The 23,414-nt window shown below is 47.8% G+C and overlaps 1 protein-coding gene across 1 annotated transcript in view; it reads left to right on the forward strand.

Moving 5' to 3' along the window:
* Window positions 1-23,414, forward strand: part of nbeal2 (neurobeachin-like 2) — a 140,251-nt gene that overhangs the window by 105,612 nt on the left and 11,225 nt on the right. Inside the window, 15 exon segments of the mRNA XM_046334980.1 lie at window positions 538-695; window positions 1,438-1,562; window positions 2,279-2,396; window positions 2,563-2,720; window positions 2,987-3,120; window positions 3,476-3,583; window positions 4,507-4,602; window positions 4,904-5,028; window positions 5,400-5,540; window positions 8,592-8,722; window positions 12,196-12,305; window positions 12,454-12,571; window positions 16,215-16,237; window positions 21,333-21,446; window positions 21,612-21,698. Of these exon segments, the coding sequence (XP_046190936.1) occupies window positions 538-695; window positions 1,438-1,562; window positions 2,279-2,396; window positions 2,563-2,720; window positions 2,987-3,120; window positions 3,476-3,583; window positions 4,507-4,602; window positions 4,904-5,028; window positions 5,400-5,540; window positions 8,592-8,722; window positions 12,196-12,305; window positions 12,454-12,571; window positions 16,215-16,237; window positions 21,333-21,446; window positions 21,612-21,698 (1,746 nt within the window).

Below are 23,414 nucleotides of genomic sequence, written 5' to 3' on the forward strand. Positions count from 1 at the left end.
ACCTCCATTATGGCATAACCTCCATTATGACATAACCTCCCTCCATTATGACATAATCTCCATTATCACATAACCTCCATTAGGGCATAACCTCCATTATGACATAACCCCTATTATGACAAAACCTCCATTATGGCATAACCTCCATTATGACATAACCTCCATTATGGCATAACCTCCATTATGACATAACCTCCCTCCATTATGACAAAACCTCCATTATGGCATAACCTCCATTATGACATAACCTCCATTATGACATAACCTCCATTATGACATAACCTCCATTATGACATAACCTCCATTATGACATTAATAATATCAAGTCAATATTATGTGTCTTGAAAGTTGTTTTTGTTCAGCTAGTTGTACTGTTTTCATTATATTGTGGTGATCTGGAGTATTCTGAAGCTGTGGATTATCAGCCCAGTACAACTTGGTTTGTGCTCGTATTGCTGATGGGTCACTAATCTACCAGGTATTTCTGTGTGTGTGCGTGTTCGTGCGTGCTCATGGGGTCTGTGCGTGCTCCTACAGGAGGTGATAGTGGACCCGTACCTGAGGCGGGTCCGCAGTGAAAACAGCCGTTACTACAGTGGTCAGAAACAGAGCTCCGGCCAGCAGGGAGTAGTGTGGCGCCACTGGGAGTCCCTCCGCAGGCTGCTCACCAGCGAGAGAGGGGCCTGGGCACACAGGTCTGACTCTATCCTATCTATATCTATGATTCCGTCCCAAATGGCACCCTATTCCCTATATAGTGATCTACTTTTGACCAAGGCCCATAGGGCTAATGTCAGCCTATTCCATAGTAAGGTGTATATATCTAGGCTCTGGTTACCTTCCCCATGTCCTAAATTAAAGGAGTAGTTCATTATTTTACAACATGACGTTAGCTGGTTCCTCACCCTGAAAGTAGTCTATGGGCCAGGAGAAACTGGAATCTATGGTGCAGTTATCTTTAATCAATCCTTTTCAAACGTCAGCTAACTTTAGCCACCGCTAGCTACAAATCAATGGATGTGATGGGGGCATGTTTAGAAACAAATACTGTCCAAGTCACCTGACATCAACTCCATATTTGGTTTGATGTTACTTTAAGAGGATTTGGCCATGTAAACAAATAAACATGCTCACCCCCCCCATCACTTCCATTGATTTTTAGCTAGCGGTTGCTAAAGTTAGCTTAAGTTTCTAATGACTGTTTCTCCTGGCTTATAGGCTACTTTCAAGGTGAGGAACCATCTAACATCATGTTGTAAAATAGTGAACAACTCCTTTAACCATTAGGGGTTAAAGTGCAAAACCGAACCCTAGATCAACATATAATGGGAGCTTTGCCCTGCACCAGATGGACTCGACTACTAATGTCATCATCTATTGTAATCTTTGTTGTGGTGCTTTGTGCCTGACTGGAATCGACTGTGATTTGTACCTCAGAGTCCCACTAGAGGTGAAATGGAAGTTGTCCAGCGCGGAGACGTACTCTAAGATGCGTCTGAAACTAGTGCCTAACTACCAGTACGACACTCACCAGGAAGCCAGCGCCTTCAGAGACAATATGGGTACGCCTTATGAGAGGACAACTATACATCGCATGTTAGGACTTTATGTGTTTCGCCCAGTTATGATGTCATAGCCATGTCTAACAGATTTCAGTGAATTGCTTTTGTTGAGCAGAAGCACGTTTCCATTCTAAATTGGTAGGTGATCTGTTTTCGTGTGCAGGTTAGCTCCGGGCACTGCTGTGTTTTGAAAATGTGTTTTAAAATCTGTGTTGAGGTAACATTAGATTAGAAGACCTTTATTTTCCTAAGATTGTGGAATTCGTTTGGCATTAAGCTTCACAACATCAGAAATAAAAGAGTTATCATCCTGAATCTCTGCTCAGGTAATATAGGTCTGTGAGAGTGTGCTCAGGTAATATAGGTCTGTGAGAGTGTGCTCAGGTAATATAGGTCTGTGAGAGTGTGCTCAGGTAATATAGGTCTGTGAGAGTGTGCTCAGGTAATATAGGTCTGTGAGAGTGTGCTCAGGTAATATAGGTCTGTGAGAGTGTGCTCAGGTAATATAGGTCTGTGAGAGTGTGCTCAGGTAATATAGGTCTGTGAGAGTGTGCTCAGGTAATATAGGTCTGTGAGAGTGTGCTCAGGTAATATAGGTCTGTGAGAGTGTGCTCAGGTAATATAGGTCTGTGAGAGTGTGCTCAGGTAATATAGGTCTGTGAGTGTGTGCTCAGGTTCAGTAGAATGTATTGTCTGTCTGCATCTCTCCACATCAGGAGCTGATAGTCCTCGCAGTTCAGAACCCCTCCCATTGGCTGTTGCCAAGGAGGCCAAAGTGAGTGACATGGAGGATGACCAGTTAGGAGAAGAGGACATTGTCTTTCTGGACAATAAGTGAGTGATTTGATCTCCACCCCCCTACCCACTCCACATATCAACCTCAACACCAGTGACCTGATTCAACTAGTAAAATGATCAGCAAGCCCTTGGTTAGTTGAATCAGAAATGCTCGTGGTGAAATATTCATCTGATACATGTCTTTTCTCTAACGGTTCCTCAGGGTGGAGGGGGAGGACGACAGTCAGAAGGAGAAGCTGGTTCTGTCGGAGGACTGTGAGCTCATCACCATCGTGGCGGTGGTTCCGGGTCGGCTGGAGGTCACCACACAGCACCTGTACTTCTACGACGCCAGCAGTGAGAAGGAGGAGACGGAAGAGGGTGAGGACATAAAGACGTCTGGCAATGAACACTATGGGGCAGTTTCCCAGACACAGATTAAATCTAGTCTTGAGACCGTAAAGCTATTTCAATGGAGATTCTCCATTCAGCAGGCTTCTTAGTCCAGAACCAGGCTTCATCTGACCAGAGGATCTGTCTTTGTGTATATGCATCATTCCCCAGTCACAGTAAAGAACAGTCACTGCTGACATCATGATACAATTGAATCTGAAAGAGTTGTTGTTGACAAACTTCTATCTATCCAGGAATTGGTTTTGATTTCAAGCGGCCCCTGTCTCAGCTGAGAGAGGTGCACCTGAGACGCTACAACCTGCGTCGCTCTGCTGTGGAGCTGTTCTTCATCGACCAGTCACACTACTTCATCAACTTCAAGAAGAAGGTGTGTCTCTAGTCTAACTGCTAGATTCAAGGGCCTGAGGCCTTTAGTACAGTGAAGGCTAATGAGGGGAATATGGCTACCAGTAATGGCTGGAATAGAGTCAATGTATTGGTATCAAACACAAGGAAACCATGACTTTGTTGTGGCTGATACCATTCCGTTTCCAGCCGAGCCCGTCCTCCGATTTAACGTGGCACCAGCCACCACTGTCTTTGTACCACAGTGTTGATCCCAATACCTGTAATAAGATGTGGAATTGTATCATTATTTGACACTAATGATAATGTGAAGTGATATGAAAAGGACATATCAGTGTAAGAGACATGTATAACCTGACCCCGACCTCTCTCCCCAGGTGAGGAACATGGTGTACTCTAGGATCCTGGGGCTGCGGCCCCCCAACCTCTTCTATTTCGGCTCCCGCTCTCCTCAGGAGCTCCTCAAGGCTTCTGGACTCACACAGGTACAGCTGTCAACTCTGTCTGCATCACAAATGGGACTCTATTCCCTATGTAGGGCCCATAGGGCTCTGGTCAAAAGCAGTGCACTATGTAGGGAGTAGGGTGCAGTTTGGGATGCAACCTGTGTGTTACACAGATAACTATTGATTCAGTAAGGACCTACTGCCTCAGCCTACTGCCTCAGCCTACTACCTCAGCCTACTGCCTCAGTAACATCTTAATGATTGAGTCTCAGATGATGATGTCAAACATGTCAACTAAACTAAGAGGAAGCTAACTGTGTGTGTTTTGTCAATAGAGATGGGTATGCAGAGAGGAAGCTAACTGTGTGTGTTTTGTCAATAGAGATGGGTATGTAGAGAGGAAGCTAACTGTGTGTGTTTTGTCAATAGAGATGGGTATGTAGAGAGGAAGCTAACTGTGTTTGTCAATAGAGATGGGTATGCAGAGAGGAAGCTAACTGTGTGTGTTTTGTCAATAGAGATGGGTATGTAGAGAGGAAGCTAACTGTGTGTGTTTTGTCAATAGAGATGGGTATGTAGAGAGGAAGCTAACTGTGTTTTGTCAATATAGATGGGTATGCAGAGAGGAAGCTAACTGTTTGTGTTTGTCAATAGAGATGGGTATGCAGAGAGGAAGCTAACTGTTTGTGTTTGTCATTAGAGATGGGTATGCAGAGAGGAAGCTAACTGTGTTTGTTTGTCATTAGAGATGGGTATGCAGAGAGGAAGCTAACTGTGTTTTGTCAATAGAGATGGGTATGCAGAGAGGAAGCTAACTGTTTTGTCAATAGAGATGGGTATGCAGAGAGGAAGCTAACTGTTTGTGTTTTGTCAATAGAGATGGGTATGCAGAGAGGAAGCTAACTGTGTTTGTCATTAGAGATGGGTATGCAGAGAGGAAGCTAACTGTGTTTTGTCAATAGAGATGGGTATGCAGAGAGATTTCCAACTTTGAATATCTGATGCAACTGAACACCATCTCTGGACGTACCTACAACGACCTGTCTCAGTACCCTGTGGTAAGTCCCTGTCCCGTAAACCAGGGAGGGAGGAAGGAATGAAATGAATAAACAGAAGAATCAATGAACAGAAGAATAAAACAAATGAATGAATCATTGAATCTATGAATGAACAGAAGAATCAACAAACAAATGAATCATTGAATCTATGAATGAATGAATGAACAGAAGAATCAACAAACAAATGAATCATTGAATCAATAAACAAAATGAATCATGAATGCAGGAACAAATGAGCGAACAGCATTCATGCTGTAGTCCAGTCTAATCTAATGGTGTCCCTGGGTTGGTTTGGGTCCAGTTCCCATGGGTGCTGAGTGACTACACCTCTCCAGATCTGGACCTGGAGAACCCAGCCGTGTTCAGAGACCTGTCCAAACCCATGGGAGTAGTCAACCCCCGCCACGCACAGAACGTCAGGGAGAAGTGAGTACTGCAGTCACCTCGCACAGAGAACTCCAGGGCTGTGTCCCAAATGGCACCCAGTTTCCTATGTACACTAGGTCACTATTTATAACCAAGGAATAGATGGCTCTGGTCAAAAGTAGATCCACTATGTAGCAAAGATGATGCTTTGGGACGCAGACCAGATCATCTCCAGTTCTGTTTAAACACCAAGCTCATCCTAGTATATGTGTTGTGTGATCTGAATTCAGTCTGTTTTATAATGACCAGTATTATACACAGCCTACGTGCTCCACAAATACACTGTGTTACTGCCTGTGTTTCATGTTGACTTTATTATTGTCCCTGTTAATGCAGGGAACCATTTGAATCATTGTGTCTTGTCTGATCAGGTATGAGAGCTTTGAGGACTCAACGGGCACCATAGATAAGTTCCACTACGGAACACACTACTCTAACGCTGCAGGAGTCATGCACTACATGATCCGTATGGAGCCCTTCACTACCCTCCACATCCAGCTGCAGAGTGGCAGGTACAGTAACCCTTCACTACCCTCCACATCCAGCTGCAGAGTGGCAGGTACAGTAACCCTTCACTACCCTCCACATCCAGCTGCAGAGTGGCAGGTACAGTAACCCTTCACTACCCTCCTCATCCAGCTGTAGAGTGGCAGGTACAGTAACCCTTCACTACCCTCCACATCCAGCTGCAGAGTGGCAGGTACAGTAGCCCTTCACTACCCTCCACATCCAGCTGTAGAGTGGCAGGTACAGTAACCCTTCACTACCCTCCACATCCAGCTGCAGAGTGGCAGGTACAGTAGCCCTTCACTACCCTCCACATCCAGCTGTAGAGTGGCAGGTACAGTAACCCTTCACTACCCTCCACATCCAGCTGCAGAGTGGCAGGTACAGTAACCCTTCACTACCCTCCACATCCAGCTGCAGAGTGGCAGGTACAGTAACCCTTCACTACCCTCCACATCCAGCTGCAGAGTGGCAGGTACAGTAACCCTTCACTACCCTCCACATCCAGCTGCAGAGTGGCAGGTACAGTAACCCTTCACTACCCTCCACATCCATCTGCAGAGTGGCAGGTACAGTAACCCTTCACTACCCTCCACATCCAGCTGCAGAGTGGCAGGTACAGTAACCCTTCACTACCCTCCACATCCAGCTGTAGAGTGGCCCTTCACTACAGTTCACTACCCAGCTGCAGAGTGGCAGGTACTTCACTACCCTCCACATCCAGCTGCAGAGTGGCAGGTACAGTAACCCTTCACTACCCTCCACATCCAGCTGCAGAGTGGCAGGTACAGTAACCCTTCACTACCCTCCACATCCAGCTGCAGAGTGGCAGGTACAGTAACCCTTCACTACCCTCCACATCCAGCTGCAGAGTGGCAGGTACAGTAACCCTTCACTACCCTCCACATCCAGCTGCAGAGTGGCAGGTACAGTAACCCTTCACTACCCTCCACATCCAGCTGCAGAGTGGCAGGTACAGTAACCCTTCACTACCCTCCACATCCAGCTGCACCAGTAACCCTTCACTACCCTCCACATCCAGCTGCAGAGTGGCAGGTACAGTAACCCTTCACTACCCTCCACATCCAGCTGCAGAGTGGCAGGTACAGTAACCCTTCACTACCCTCCACATCCAGCTGCAGAGTGGCTGCAGAGTGGCAGGTACAGTAACCCTTCACTACCCTCCACATCCAGCTGCAGAGTGGCAGGTACAGTAACCCTTCACTACCCTCCACATCCAGCTGCAGAGTGGCAGGTACAGTAACCCTTCACTACCCTCCACATCCAGCTGTAGGTACAGTAACCCTTCACTACCCTCCACATCCAGCTGCAGAGTGGCAGGTACAGTAACCCTTCACTACCCTCCACATCCAGCTGCAGAGTGGCAGGTACAGTAACCCTTCACTACCCTCCACATCCAGCTGCAGAGTGGCAGGTACAGTAACCCTTCACTACCCTCCACATCCAGCTGCAGAGTGGCAGGTACAGTAACCCTTCACTACCCTCCACATCCAGCTGCAGAGTGGCAGGTACACCCTTCACTACCCTTCAGCTACCAGTAACCCTCCTCATCCAGCTGCAGAGTGGCAGGTACAGTAACCCTTCACTACCCTCCACATCCAGCTGTAGGTACAGTAACCCTTCACTACCCTCCACATCCAGCTGTAGGTACAGTAACCCTTCACTACCCTCCACATCCAGCTGTAGGTACAGTAACCCTTCACTACCCTCCTCATCCAGCTGCAGAGTGGCAGGTACAGTAACCCTTCACTACCCTCCACATCCAGCTGCAGAGTGGCAGGTACAGTAACCCTTCACTACCCTCCACATCCAGCTGCAGAGTGGCAGGTACAGTAACCCTTCACTACCCTCCACATCCAGCTGCAGAGTGGCAGGTACAGTAACCCTTCACTACCCTCCACATCCAGCTGCAGAGTGGCAGGTACAGTAACCCTTCACTACCCTCCACATCCAGCTGCAGAGTGGCAGGTACAGTAACCCTTCACTACCCTCCACATCCAGCTGCAGAGTGGCAGGTACAGTAACCCTTCACTACCCTCCACATCCAGCTGCAGAGTGGCAGGTACAGTAACCCTTCACTACCCTCCACATCCAGCTGTAGGTACAGTAACCCTTCACTACCCTCCACATCCAGCTGTAGGTACAGTAACCCTTCACTACCCTCCTCATCCAGCTGTAGGTACAGTAACCCTTCACTACCCTCCACATCCAGCTGTAGGTACAGTAACCCTTCACTACCCTCCACATCCAGCTGTAGGTACAGTAACCCTTCACTACCCTCCTCATCCAGCTGTAGGTACAGTAACCCTTCACTACCCTCCACATCCAGCTGCAGAGTGGCAGGTACAGTAACCCTTCACTACCCTCCACATCCAGCTGTAGGTACAGTAACCCTTCACTACCCTCCTCATCCAGCTGTAGATACAGTAACCCTTCACTACCCTCCTCATCCAGCTGTAGATACAGTAACCCTTCACTACCCTCCACATCCAGCTGCAGAGTGGCAGGTACAGTAACCCTTCACTACCCTCCTCATCCAGCTGTAGGTACAGTAACCCTTCACTACCCTCCTCATCCAGCTGTAGGTACAGTAACCCTTCACTACCCTCCACATCCAGCTGTAGGTACAGTAACCCTTCACTACCCTCCACATCCAGCTGTAGGTACAGTAACCCTTCACTACCCTCCACATCCAGCTGTAGGTACAGTAACCCTTCACTACCCTCCACATCCAGCTGTAGGTACAGTAACCCTTCACTACCCTCCACATCCAGCTGTAGGTACAGTAACCCTTCACTACCCTCCACATCCAGCTGTAGGTACAGCAGGGGTGTGTGTATATTGGGTTATTTGAAGACACAAGTGTGTATCAGGGTGTATGGAGCTGTGGAAGGGAGTGTGGTGGTGTTTGAAGTTGTATGAGGGTGTAATGTATTAACCTAACACTTCAAAGTGTGTGTGTTACATTTGAACAGTGTGGTTCCTGGCTGTGTGTGTTACATTTGAACAGTGTGGTACCTGGCCGTGTGTTGCAGGTTTGACTGTGCAGACCGTCAGTTCCACTCTGTAGCAGCAGCCTGGCAGGCTCGCATGGAGAGTCCCGCTGATGTCAAGGAACTCATCCCGGAGTTCTTCTACTTCCCAGAGTTCCTGCAGAACATCAACGGTGAGTAGCACTAAGGCTGTGTTCCCTTCACATGAGTAGCACTAAGGCTGTGTTCCCTTCACATGAGTAGCACTAAGGCTGTGTTCCCTTCACATGAGTAGCACTAAGGCTGTGTTCCCTTCACATGAGTAGCACTAAGGCTGTGTTCCCTTCACATGAGTAGCACTAAGGCTGTGTTCCCTTCACATGAGTAGCACTAAGGCTGTGTTCCCTTCACATGAGGAAGACTAAGGCTGTGTTCCCTTCACATGAGTAAGCACTAAGGCTGTGTTCCCTTCACATGAGTAGCACTAAGGCTGTGTTCCCTTCACATGAGTAGCACTAAGGCTGTGTTCCCTTCACATGAGTAGCACTAAGGCTGTGTTCCCTTCACATGAGTAGCACTAAGGCTGTGTTCCCTTCACATGAGGAAGACTAAGGCTGTGTTCCCTTCACATGAGTAAGCACTAAGGCTGTGTTCCCTTCACATGAGTAGCACTAAGGCTGTGTTCCCTTCACATGAGTAGCACTAAGGCTGTGTTCCCTTCACATGAGTAGCACTAAGGCTGTGTTCCCTTCACATGATGAGGCTGTGTTCCCTTCACATGAAGAGGAAGACTAAGGCTGTGTTCCCTTCACATGAGTAGCACTAAGGCTGTGTTCCCTTCACATGAGGAAGACTGAGGAAGCACTAAGGCTGTGTTCCCTTCACATGAGGAAGACTAAGGCTGTGTTCCCTTCACATGAGGAAGACTAAGGCTGTGTTCCCTTCACATGAGTAGCACTAAGGCTGTGTTCCCTTCACATGAGGAAGACTAAGGCTGTGTTCCCTTCACATGAGTAAGACTAAGGCTGTGTTCCCTTCACATGAGGAAGACTAAGGCTGTGTTCCCTTCACATGAGGAAGACTAAGGCACTAAGGCTGTGTTCCCTTCACATGAGTAGCACTAAGGCTGTGTTCCCTTCACATGAGTAGCACTAAGGCTGTGTTCCCTTCACATGAGTAGCACTAAGGCTGTGTTCCCTTCACATGAGGAAGACTAAGGCTGTGTTCCCTTCACATGAGGAAGACTAAGGCTGTGTTCCCTTCACATGAGTAGCACTAAGGCTGTGTTCCCTTCACATGAGGAAGACTAAGGCTGTGTTCCCTTCACATGAGGAAGACTAAGGCTGTGTTCCCTTCACATGAGGAAGACTAAGGCTGTGTTCCCTTCACATGAGTACATGAGGAAGACTAAGGCTGTGTTCCCTTCACATGAGGAAGACTAAGGCTGTGTTCCCTTCACATGAGGAAGACTAAGGCTGTGTTCCCTTCACATGAGGAAGACTAAGGCTGTGTTCCCTTCACATGAGGAAGACTAAGGCTGTGTTCCCTTCACATGAGGAAGACTAAGGCTGTGTTCCCTTCACATGAGGAAGACTAAGGCTGTGTTCCCTTCACATGAGGAAGACTAAGGCTGTGTTCCCTTCACATGAGGAAGACTAAGGCTGTGTTCCCTTCACATGAGTAGCACTAAGGCTGTGTTCCCTTCACATGAGTAGCACTAAGGCTGTGTTCCCTTCACATGAGGAAGACTAAGGCTGTGTTCCCTTCACATGAGGAAGACTAAGGCTGTGTTCCCTTCACATGAGGACTAAGGCTGTGTTCCCTTCACTAAGGGCTGTGTTCCCTTCACATGAGTAGCACTAAGGCTGTGTTCCCTTCACATGAGTAGCACTAAGGCTGTGTTCCCTTCACTGGCTGTAGCACATGAGGAAGACTAAGGCTGTGTTCCCTTCACATGAGGAAGACTAAGGCTGTGTTCCCTTCACATGAGTAGCACTAAGGCTGTGTTCCCTTCACATGAGGAAGACTAAGGCTGTGTTCCCTTCACATGAGTAGCACTAAGGCTGTGTTCCCTTCACATGAGGAAGACTAAGGCTGTGTTCCCTTCACATGAGTAGCACTAAGGCTGTGTTCCCTTCACATGAGGAAGACTAAGGCTGTGTTCCCTTCACATGAGGAAGACTAAGGCTGTGTTCCCTTCACATGAGGAAGACTAAGGCTGTGTTCCCTTCACATGAGGAAGACTGTGTTCCCTTCACATGAGGAAGACTAAGGCTGTGTTCCCTTCACATGAGGAAGACTAAGGCTGTGTTCCCTTCACATGAGGAAGACTAAGGCTGTGTTCCCTTCACATGAGGAAGACTAAGGCTGTGTTCCCTTCACATGAGGAAGACTAAGGCTGTGTTCCCTTCACATGAGGAAGACTAAGGCTGTGTTCCCTTCACATGAGGAAGACTAGGGCTGTGTTCCCTTCACATGAGGAAGACTAAGGCTGTGTTCCCTTCACATGAGGAAGACTAGGGCTGTGTTCCCTTCACATGAGGAAGACTAAGGCTGTGTTCCCTTCACATGAGGAAGACTAGGGCTGTGTTCCCTTCACATGGGAAGACTGTGTGTTCCCTTCACATGAGGAAGACTAAGGCTGTGTTCCCTTCACATGAGGAAGACTAGGGCTGTGTTCCCTTCACATGAGGAAGACTAGGGCTGTGTTCCCTTCACATGAGGAAGACTAGGGCTGTGTTCCCTTCACATGAGGAAGACTAGGGCTGTGTTCCCTTCACATGAGGAAGACTAAGGCTGTGTTCCCTTCACATGAGGAAGACTAAGGCTGTGTTCCCTTCACATGAGGAAGACTAAGGCTGTGTTCCCTTCACATGAGGAAGACTAAGGCTGTGTTCCCTTCACATGAGGAAGACTAAGGCTGTGTTCCCTTCACATGAGGAAGACTAGGGCTGTGTTCCCTTCACATGAGGAAGACTAGGGCTGTGTTCCCTTCACATGAGGAAGACTAGGGCTGTGTTCCCTTCACATGAGGAAGACTAGGGCTGTGTTCCCTTCACATGAGGAAGACTAGGGCTGTGTTCCCTTCACATGAGGAAGACTAGGGCTGTGTTCCCTTCACATGAGGAAGACTAGGGCTGTGTTCCCTTCACATGAGGAAGACTAGGCTGTGTTCCCTTCACATGAGGAAGACTGTGTTTCCCTTCACATGAGGAAGACTAAGGCTGTGTTCCCTTCACATGAGGAAGACTAAGGCTGTGTTCCCTTCACATGAGGAAGACTAAGGCTGTGTTCCCTTCACATGAGGAAGACTAAGGCTGTGTTCCCTTCACATGAGGAAGACTAGGGCTGTGTTCCCTTCACATGAGGAAGACTAAGGCTGTGTTAGCGAACTCACTCTGGAGTGTCAAAGTGCACTCTGGGAACTGTCAAACCAGAGTTCTCTATAATCTGAGTAGATTTCCAGAGTGTATTTATGAAAGCATCCTAAGTGGAATGCAACGATGTTCATTCCTATTCACAAGTCATTCCTTACACAGTATATCAACACAACAGAAGTATGGCCTATCGTAGTGTTTCATAGAGCCTCATACCCTACCAAATGTTGGACACTCTGTTTACGTAGCTGAGGAAGGATTGACTGTCTCTGTGTGTGTGTTTACTGCAGGGTTTGACCTGGGCAGTCTGCAGATGACCCAGAACAATGTGACTGATGTTCTGTTACCACAATGGGCCTTGTCTAGAGAAGACTTCATCAGGAAACACAGGAAAGCTCTGGTGAGGCCTTCCACCTGGACAAATAATCTATGGGAAACGCTGGTGCAACCCCCACAGCCATGCTACACTCTCTGATTGGACACATTTTAATCAAGTAATCAAATACATTTCATTGTACAAATTGCATTTGTCCCCCAATATGGTGCAGGAGTGTGAACACGTTTCCTCTCATCTCCATGAGTGGATTGACCTGATCTTTGGCTGCAAGCAGAGAGGGGAGGAGGCGGTGGAGGCTCTCAATGTCTTCTACTACTGCACCTATGAAGGTATGGAGAGAGAAGGGCTGAGTCCCGAATGACACCCTATTCTCTATATAGGTCACTACTTTGGACCAAAGCCCTATGGCTCCTCGTCTAAAGTAGTGCACTATATACGGAAAAGGGTACAATTTGAGACACTCAACTTCGCCCAATGTGATATGAGGAGTAGGAGTGGGTGAGAGAGCTCTTCCCTCCATCCTCACTCAGACACCACAATGTATAGTAGGTACATTTCATTATCAATAGAGGTCTGTTCTATTCTGGTCTGTTCTATTCTGGTCTGTTCTATTCTGGTCTGTTCTATTCTGTTCTGTTGTGTTCTGTCTGTTCTGGTCTATTCTGGTCTGTCCTATTCTGGTCTGTCCTATTCTGGTCTGTCCTATTCTGGTCTGTCCTATTCTGGTCTGTTCTATTCTGTTCTGTCCTATTCTGGTCTGTTCTATTCTGGTCTGTCCTATTCTGGTCTGTTCTATTCTGGTCTGTCCTATTCTGGTCTGTCCTATTCTGGTCTGTCCTATTCTGGTCTGTTCTATTCTGGCCTAATCTGTTCTGTTCTGTTCCATTCTGATATGTTCTGTCCTATTCTGGTCTGTTCTGGTCTGTTCTATTCTATTCTGGTCTGTTCTGGTCTGGCCTAATCTGGTCTGTTCTGTTCCATTCTGATATGTTCTGTCTGTTCTATTCTGGTCTGTTATATTCTTTTCTGTTCTATTCTGGTCTTTTCTATTCTGTTCTGATCTGTTCTGTTCTGTTCTATTCTGGTCTGTTCTGTTCTATTCTGGTCTGTTGTGGTCTGTTCTGTTCCATTCTGTTGTTCTTTTCTGGTCTGTTCTATTCTGGTCTGTTCTGTTCTGTTCTGGTCTGTTCTGTTTCTGGTCTGTTCTATTCTGGTCTATTCTGGTCTGTTGTGTTCTTCTGTTCTGTTCCATTCTGTCTGTTCTATTCTGGTCTGTTGTGTGTTCTGTCTTCTGTTCTGGTCTGTTGTTGTTCTGATCTGTTCTATTCTGGTCTGTTCTATTCTGGTCTGTTGTGGTCTGTTCTGGTCTGTTCTATTCTGTTCTGTTCTGTTGTTCTATTCTGGTCTGTTGTTTTCTGGTCTGTTGTGTTCTGTCTGTTGTTCTGTCTGTTCTATTCTGGTCTGTTCTGTTTCTGGTCTGTTGTGGTGTGTTCTGTTCTGGTTCTGTCTGTTCTATTCTGGTCTGTTGTGGTCTGTTCTGTTCCTTTCTGGTCTGTTCTATTCTGGTCTGTTGTGTTGTTCTGATTCTGGTCTGTTCTGTTCTGTTCTATTCTGGTCTGTTGTGTTGTTCTATTCCATGGTCTGTTCTATTCTGGTCTGTTGTGTTTGTTCTGTTCCATTCTGTTGTTCTTTTCTGGTCTGTTGTGGTCTGTTCTGATCTGTTCTATTCTGGTCTGTTCTATTCTGGTCTGTTCTGGTCTGTTCTGTTCTGGTCTGTCTGTTGTTCTATTCTGGTCTGTTGTTCTATTCTGGTCTGTTGTGGTCTGTTCTGTTGTTCCATTCTGTTGTTCTTTTCTGGTCTGTTGTGGTCTGTTCTGATCTGTTCTATTCTGGTCTGTTGTGGTCTGTTCTGTTCTGGTCTGTTCTATTCTGGTCTGTTCTATTCTCTGTTCTGTTCTGTCTGTTCTATTCTGGTCTGTTGTGTTCTGTTCTGTTCTTCTGTTGTTCTTTTCTGGTCTGTTGTGGTCTGTTCTGATCTGTTCTATTCTGGTCTGTTGTGGTCTGTTCTATTCTGGTCTGTTCTGGTCTGTTCTGTTGTTGTTCTATTCTGGTCTGTTGTGGTCTGTTCTGTTGTTCTTTTCTGGTCTGTTGTGGTCTGTTCTGTTGTTCTTTTCTGGTCTGTTGTGTTCTATTCTGGTCTGTTGTGTTCTATTCTGGTCTGTTCTGGTCTGTTCTATTCTGGTCTGTTGTGGTCTGTTCTGTTCCATTCTGTTGTTCTTTTCTGGTCTGTTGTGGTCTGTTCTGATCTGTTCTATTCTGGTCTGTTCTATTCTGGTCTGTTGTGGTCTGTTCTGTTGTTCTTTCTGGTCTGTTGTGGTCTGTTCTGGTCTGTTCTATTCTGGTCTGTTGTGGTCTGTTCTGTTCCATTCTGTTGTTCTATTCTGGTCTGTTCTGTTCTGTTGTTCTATTCTGGTCTGTTGTTGTCTGTTCTTCTGTTCCATTCTGTTCTGTTCTATTCTGGTCTGTTGTGGTCTGTTCTGTTCCATTCTGTTGTTCTATTCTGGTCTGTTGTGGTCTGTTCTGTTCCATTCTGTTGTTCTATTCTGGTCTGTTGTGGTCTGTTCTGTTCCATTCTGTTGTTCTATTCTGGTCTGTTCTATTCTGGTCTGTTGTGGTCTGTTCTGTTCCATTCTGTTGTTCTATTCTGGTCTGTTCTATTCTGGTCTGTTGTGGTCTGTTCTGTTCCATTCTGTTGTTCTATTCTGGTCTGTTCTATTCTGGTCTGTTCTGTTCTGTTCTGTTCCATTCTGTTGTTCTATTCTGTTCTGTTCTATTCTGGTCTGTTCTATTCTGGTCTGTTGTGTTCTGTTCTGTTCCATTCTGTTGTTCTATTCTGGTCTGTTCTATTCTGGTCTGTTCTATTCTGGTCTGTTGTGGTCTGTTCTGTTACATTCTGTTGTTCTATTCTGGTCTGTTCTATTCTGGTCTGTTGTGGTCTGTTCTGTTCCATTCTGTTGTTCTATTCTGGTCTGTTGTGTTCTGTTCAGTTACATTCTGTTGTTCTATTCTGGTCTGTTCTATTCTGGTCTGTTGTGGTCTGTTCTGTTCCATTCTGTTGTTCTATTCTGGTCTGTTGTGTTCTGTTCTGTTCCATTCTGTTGTTCTATTCTGGTCTGTTGTGGTCTGTTCTGTTCCATTCTGTTGTTCTATTCTGATCTGTTCTATTCTGGTCTGTTGTGTTCTGTTCTGTTCCATTCTGTTGTTCTGTTCCATTCTGTTGTTCTATTCTGGTCTGTTCTATTCTGGTCTGTTGTGTTCTGTTCTGTTCCATTCTGGGTGTTCTGTTCTGTTCTGTCCATTCTGTTGTTCCTGGGTGTCTGGTCTGTTCTGTTCTGTTCCATGTCTGGGTGTTCTGTCTGTAGCTCCCTGCCTGGGTGTCTGTTCTGTTCCATTCTGTTGTTCTATTCTGGGTGTCTGTCTGTTCCTCCTGTTGTTCTATTCTGGTCTGTTGTGTTGTTCTGTTGGGTGTCTTCTGTTGTTCTATTCTGGTCTGTTCTATTCTGGTCTGTCTGTCTGTTCTGTTCCATTCTGTTGTTCTGGGTCTGTCTGTCTGTTCTGCTCCATTCTGCCTGGTCTGTCTGTCTGTTCTGCTCCATTCTGTTGTTCTGTTCTGTCTGCTCCCTGCCTGGGTGTCTGTCTGTTCCATTCTGTTGTTCTATTCTGGGTGTCTGTCTGTTCTGCTCCCTGTCTGGGTGTCTGTCTGTAGCTCCCTGCCTGGGTGTCTGTCTGTGTTCAGTTCCATTCTGGGTGTTCTATTCTGTCTGCTCCCTGGTCTGGGTGTCTGTTTATTATATTCTGTTATTTTGTGTCCCTGTCTGGGTGTCTGTCTGTAGACTCCCTGGCTGGGTGTCTGTCTGTAGCTCCCTGTCTGGGTGTCTGTCTGTAGCTCCCTGTCTGGGTGTCTGTCTGTAGGTCTGTCACATTACATGTCCTGGGTTTGTTAAACTGTCCAGAGGGAATGTCTAGCTAGCTGTCTGGGTGTCTGTCTAGTTCTGGGTGTCATGTCTGTAGCTAGCTGTCTGGGTGTCTGTCTGTAGCTAGCTGTCTGGTGTCTGGGTGTCTGTAGGACTCCTGTTGTATAGTGTCTGTCTGTAGCTCCTGTCTGGGTGTCTGTCTGTAGCTCCTGCCTGGGTGTCTGTCTGTCTGCTCCCTGCCTGGGTGTCTGTCTGTAGCTCCCTGTCTGGGTGTCTGTCTGTAGCTCCCTGCCTGGGTGTCTGTCTGTAGCTCCCTGCCTGGGTGTCTGTCTGTAGCTGGGTGTCTGTCTGTAGCTGGCTGCCTGGGTGTCTGTCTGTAGCTCCCTGCCTGGGTGTCTGTCTGTAGCTCCCTGCCTGGGTGTCTGTCTGTAGCTCCCTGCCTGGGTGTCTGTCTGTAGCTCCCTGCCTGGGTGTCTGTCTGTAGCTCCCTGCCTGGGTGTCTGTCTGTAGCTCCCTGTCTGGGTGTCTGTCTGTAGCTCCCTGTCTGGGTGTCTGTGTCTGTCTGTAGCTGTAGCTCCCTGCCTGGGTGTCTGTCTGTAGCTCGCTGTCTGGGTGTCTGTCTGTAGCTAGCTGTCTGGGTGTCTGTCTGTAGCTCCCTGTCTGGGTGTCTGTCTGTAGCTCCCTGTCTGGGTGTCTGTCTGTAGCTCCCTGTCTGGGTGTCTGTCTGTAGCTCCCTGTCTGGGTGTCTGTCTGTAGCTAGCTGTCTGGGTGTCTGTCTGTAGCTAGCTGTCTGGGTGTCTGTCTGTAGCTCCCTGTCTGGGTGTCTGTCTGTAGCTAGCTGTCTGGGTGTCTGTAGCTAGCTGTCTGGGTGTCTGTAGCTAGCTGTCTGGGTGTCTGTCTATAGCTAGCTGTCTGGGTGTCTGTCTGTAGCTAGCTGTCTGGGTGTCTGTCTGTAGCTAGCTGTCTGGGTGTCTGTCTGTAGCTAGCTGTCTGGGTGTCTGTCTGTAGCTAGCTGTCTGGGTGTCTGTCTGTAGCTAGCTGTCTGGGTGTCTGTCTGTAGCTCCCTGCTGGGTGTCTGTCTGTAGCTAGCTGTCTGGGTGTCTGTCTGTAGCTCTGTCTGGGTGTCTGTCTGGGTGTCTGTCTGTAGCTAGCTGTCTGGGTGTCTGTCTGTCTGTAGCTAGCTGTCTGGGTGTCTGTCTGTAGCTAGCTGTCTGGGTGTCTGTCTGTAGCTAGCTGTCTGGGTGTCTGTCTGTAGCTGTGTCTGTCTGTAGCTAGCTGTCTGGGTGTCTGTCTGTAGCTAGCTGTCTGGGTGTCTGTCTGTAGCTAGCTGTCTGGGTGTCTGTCTGTAGCTAGCTGTCTGGGTGTCTGTCTATAGCTAGCTGTCTGGGTGTCTGTCTATAGCTAGCTGTCTGGGTGTCTGTCTATAGCTAGCTGTCTGGGTGTCTGTCTGTAGCTAGCTGTCTGGGTGTCTGTCTATAGCTAGCTGTCTGGGTGTCTGTCTATAGCTAGCTGTCTGGGTGTCTGTCTGTAGCTAGCTGTCTGGGTGTCTGTCTGTAGCTAGCTGTCTGGGTGTCTGTCTATAGCTAGCTGTCTGGGTGTCTGTCTATAGCTAGCTGTCTGGGTGTCTGTCTATAGCTAGCTGTCTGGGTGTCTGTCTATAGCTAGCTGTCTGGGTGTCTGTCTATAGCTAGCTGTCTGTAGCTAGCTGTCTGGGTGTCTGTAGCTAGCTGTCTGTAGCTAGCTGTCTGGGTGTCTGTCTGTAGCTAGCTGTCTGGGTGTCTGTCTGTAGCTAGCTGTCTGGGTGTCTGTCTATAGCTAGCTGTCTGGGTGTCTGTCTGTAGCTAGCTGTCTGGGTGTCTGTCTGTAGCTAGCTGTCTGGGTGTCTGTCTGTAGCTAGCTGTCTGGGTGTCTGTCTGTAGCTAGCTGTCTGGGTGTCTGTCTATAGCTAGCTGTCTGGGTGTCTGTCTATAGCTAGCTGTCTGGGTGTCTGTCTGTAGCTAGCTGTCTGGGTGTCTGTCTATAGCTAGCTGTCTGGGTGTCTGTCTATAGCTAGCTGTCTGGGTGTCTGTCTGTAGCTAGCTGTCTGGGTGTCTGTCTGTAGCTAGCTGTCTGGGTGTCTGTCTGTAGCTAGCTGTCTGGGTGTCTGTCTGTAGCTAGCTGTCTGGGTGTCTGTCTGTAGCTAGCTGTCTGGGTGTCTGTCTGTAGCTAGCTGTCTGGGTGTCTGTCTGTAGCTAGCTGTCTGGGTGTCTGTCTGTAGCTAGCTGTCTGGGTGTCTGTCTGTAGCTAGCTGTCTGGGTGTCTGTCTGTAGCTAGCTGTCTGGGTGTCTGTCTGTAGCTAGCTGTCTGGGTGTCTGTCTGTAGCTAGCTGTCTGGGTGTCTGTCTGTAGCTAGCTGTCTGGGTGTCTGTCTGTAGCTAGCTGTCTGTCTGTCTATAGTGTCTGTGTCTGTCTGTAGCTAGCTGTCTGGGTGTCTGTCTGTAGCTAGCTGTCTGGGTGTCTGTCTGTAGCTAGCTGTCTGGGTGTCTGTCTATAGCTAGCTGTCTGGGTGTCTGTCTATAGCTAGCTGTCTGGGTGTCTGTCTGTAGCTAGCTGTCTGGGTGTCTGTCTATAGCTAGCTGTCTGCTGTCTGGGTGTCTGTCTATAGCTAGCTGTCTGGGTGTCTGTCTATAGCTAGCTGTCTGGGTGTCTGTCTATAGCTAGCTGTCTGTGTCTGTCTATAGCTAGCTGTCTGGGTGTCTGTCTGTAGCTAGCTGTCTGGGTGTCTGTCTATAGCTAGCTGTCTGGGTGTCTGTCTGTAGCTAGCTGTCTGGGTGTCTGTCTGTAGCTAGCTCTGTCTATAGCTAGCTGTCTGGGTGTCTGTCTATAGCTAGCTGTCTGGGTGTCTGTCTGTAGCTAGCTGTCTGGGTGTCTGTCTATAGCTAGCTGTCTGGGTGTCTGTCTGGGTGTCTGTCTAGCTAGCTGTCTGGGTGTCTGTCTATAGCTAGCTGTCTGGGTGTCTGTCTGTCTGGGTGTCTGTCTAGCTATAGCTAGCTGTCTGGGTGTCTGTCTAGCTAGCTAGCTGTCTGGGTGTCTGTCTATAGCTAGCTGTCTGGGTGTCTGTCTATAGCTAGCTGTCTGGGTGTCTGTCTATAGCTAGCTGTCTGGGTGTCTGTCTATAGCTAGCTGTCTGGGTGTCTGTCTATAGCTAGCTGTCTGGGTGTCTGTCTATAGCTAGCTGTCTGGGTGTCTGTCTATAGCTAGCTGTCTGGGTGTCTGTCTGTAGCTAGCTGTCTGGGTGTCTGTCTATAGCTAGCTGTCTGGGTGTCTGTCTATAGCTAGCTGTCTGGGTGTCTGTCTATAGCTAGCTGTCTGGGTGTCTGTCTGTCTGGGTGTCTGTCTAGCTAGCTGTCTGGGTGTCTGTCTATAGCTAGCTGTCTGGGTGTCTGTCTATAGCTAGCTGTCTGGGTGTCTGTCTATAGCTAGCTGTCTGGGTGTCTGTCTATAGCTAGCTGTCTGGGTGTCTGTCTATAGCTGTGTCTGGGTGTCTGTCTATAGCTAGCTGTCTGGGTGTCTGTCTGTAGCTAGCTGTCTGGGTGTCTGTCTGTCTGGGTGTCTGTCTATAGCTAGCTGTCTGGGTGTCTGTCTATAGCTAGCTGTCTGGGTGTCTGTCTATAGCTAGCTGTCTGGGTGTCTGTCTATAGCTAGCTGTCTGGGTGTCTGTCTGTAGCTAGCTGTCTGGGTGTCTGTCTGTAGCTAGCTGTCTGGGTGTCTGTCTGTAGCTAGCTGTCTGGGTGTCTGTCTATAGCTAGCTGTCTGGGTGTCTGTCTGTAGCTAGCTGTCTGGGTGTCTGTCTATAGCTAGCTGTCTGGGTGTCTGTCTATAGCTAGCTGTCTGGGTGTCTGTCTATAGCTAGCTGTCTGGGTGTCTGTCTGTAGCTAGCTGTCTGGGTGTCTGTCTGTAGCTAGCTGTCTGGGTGTCTGTCTGTAGCTAGCTGTCTGGGTGTCTGTCTATAGCTAGCTGTCTGGGTGTCTGTAGCTAGCTGTCTGGGTGTCTGTCTATAGCTAGCTGTCTGGGTGTCTGTCTATAGCTAGCTGTCTGGGTGTCTGTCTGTAGCTAGCTGTCTGGGTGTCTGTCTATAGCTAGCTGTCTGGGTGTCTGTCTATAGCTAGCTGTCTGGGTGTCTGTCTATAGCTAGCTGTCTGTCTATAGCTAGCTGTCTGTCTATAGCTAGCTGTCTGGGTGTCTGTCTGTAGCTAGCTGTCTGGGTGTCTGTCTATAGCTAGCTGTCTGGGTGTCTGTCTGGGCTGTCTGTGTCTGTCTAGCTAGCTGTCTGGGTGTCTGTCTATAGCTAGCTGTCTGGGTGTCTGTCTGTAGCTAGCTGTCTGGGTGTCTGTCTGTAGCTAGCTGTCTGGGTGTCTGTCAGTAGCTAGCTGTCTGGGTGTCTGTCTGTAGCTAGCTGTCTGGGTGTCTGTCTATAGCTAGCTGTCTGGGTGTCTGTCTGTAGCTAGCTGTCTGGGTGTCTGTCTGTAGCTAGCTGTCTGGGTGTCTGTCTGTAGCTAGTTGTCTGGGTGTCTGTCAGTAGCTAGCTGTCTGGGTGTCTGTCTGTAGCTAGCTGTCTGGGTGTCTGTCTGTAGCTAGCTGTCTGGGTGTCTGTCTATAGCTAGCTGTCTGGGTGTCTGTCTGTAGCTAGCTGTCTGGGTGTCTGTCTGTAGCTAGTTGTCTGGGTGTCTGTCAGTAGCTAGCTGTCTGGGTGTCTGTCAGTAGCTAGCTGTCTGGGTGTCTGTCTGTAGCTAGCTGTCTGGGTGTCTGTCTATAGCTAGCTGTCTGGGTGTCTGTCTGTAGCTAGCTGTCTGGGTGTCTGTCTATAGCTAGCTGTCTGGGTGTCTGTCTATAGCTAGCTGTCTGGGTGTCTGTCTATAGCTAGCTGTCTGGGTGTCTGTCTATAGCTAGCTGTCTGGGTGTCTGTCTATAGCTAGCTGTCTGGGTGTCTGTCTATAGCTAGCTGTCTGGGTGTCTGTCTATAGCTAGCTGTCTGGGTGTCTGTCTATAGCTAGTTGTCTGGGTGTCTGTCAGTAGCTGTATCTCAGTGGGACATTGACTGACTCAGTGTGCCTCTTTCTTTCTTTCTTTCTTGTTAGGAGCCACACCCTCCTCGTATGTCATCAGAGAATGCATCTAGGAGGCAGGCCCGCATGGACACTCTACCCCCCAACCTGTTTGAACAGCTCGACAAACTACGCCCTTTTAAGGAGGTAAAGAGAGGAATCATTCTCCTATATTTAATTAGAATCATAAAGATCATACATTTTCTCTAGTAGTCTACCACTTCAGTATTCAAATGTTGATTGTGTGTGTGTGTTGTGTGTGTGTGTGTCTGTGGTGTGGTGTGTGTGTGTGTGTGGTGTGTGTGCTCCTAGGTGGTGTGTGATGGGCGACCTCTGGTCCAGGCGGTGGTTCCCAGGAACCAGAACCGCTCCTTTATCATCCAGGGCTCTGACGTACTGGTGAGAACACACACACACACACACGAAGAGACAAACTAGAGAAGGGATACCTCACTGACACCAGCCTCTCTCACACACAACACAGCTACATGAAACACACACACACACAGACAAACTAGAGAAGGGATACCTCACTGACACCAGCCTCTCTCACACACAACACAGCTACATGAAACAACACACACACACACACACACACACACACACACACACACACACACACACACACACACACACACACACACACACACACACACACACACACACACACACACACACACACACACACACACACACACACACACACACACACAGCTACATGAAACAGCACATTCACACACAGCTACATGAAACACATTCACAACACAGCTACATGAAACACATTCACAACACAGCTACATGAAACACATTCACAACACAGCTACATGAAACAGCACATTCGCACACAGCTACATGAAACAGCACATTCACACACAGCTACATGAAACAGCACATTCACACACAGCTACATGAAACAGCACATTCACACACAGCTACATGAAACAGCACATTCACACACAGCTACATGAAACAGCACATTCACACACAGCTACATGAAACAGCACATTCACACACAGCTACACGAAACACATTCACACACAGCTACACGAAACACATTCACACACAGCTACATGAAACAGCACATTCACACACAGCTACATGAAACAGCACATTCACACACAGCTACATGAAACAGCACATTCACACACAGCTACATGAAACAGCACATTCACACACAGCTACATGAAACAGCACATTCACACACAGCTACATGAAACAGCACATTCACACACAGCTAGATGAAACAGCACATTCACACACAGCTACATGAAACAGCACATTCACACACAGCTACATGAAACAGCACATTCACACACAGCTACATGAAACAGCACATTCACACACAGCTAGATGAAACAGCACATTCACACACAGCTAGATGAAACAGCACATTCACACACAGCTACATGAAACAGCACATTCACACACAGCTAGATGAAACAGCACATTCACACACAGCTAGATGAAACAGCACATTCACACACAGCTAGATGAAACAGCACATTCACACACAGCTAGATGAAACAGCACATTCACACACAGCTAGATGAAACAGCACATTCACACACAGCTACATGAAACAGCACATTCACACACAGCTACATGAAACAGCACATTCACACACAGCTACATGAAACAGCACATTCACACACAGCTACATGAAACAGCACATTCACACACAGCTACATGAAACAGCACATTCACACACAGCTACATGAAACAGCACATTCACACACAGCTAGATGAAACAACACATTCACACACAGCTACATGAAACAACACATTCACACACAGCTACATGAAACAGCACATTCACACACAGCTACATGAAACAGCACATTCACACACAGCTACATGAAACAGCACATTCACACACAGCTACATGAAACAGCACATTCACACACAGCTACATGAAACAGCACATTCACACACACAGCTACATGAAACAACACATTCACACACAACACAGCTACATGAAACAGCACATTCACACACAGCTACATGAAACAGCACATTCACACACAGCTACATGAAACAGCACATTCACACACAGCTACATGAAACAGCACATTCACACACAACACAGCTACATGAAACAACACATTCACACACAAC

This window comes from Oncorhynchus gorbuscha, unplaced genomic scaffold (genome assembly GCF_021184085.1).
Source record: "Oncorhynchus gorbuscha isolate QuinsamMale2020 ecotype Even-year unplaced genomic scaffold, OgorEven_v1.0 Un_scaffold_634, whole genome shotgun sequence".
NCBI classification, from domain to species: Eukaryota; Metazoa; Chordata; class Actinopteri; order Salmoniformes; family Salmonidae; genus Oncorhynchus; species Oncorhynchus gorbuscha.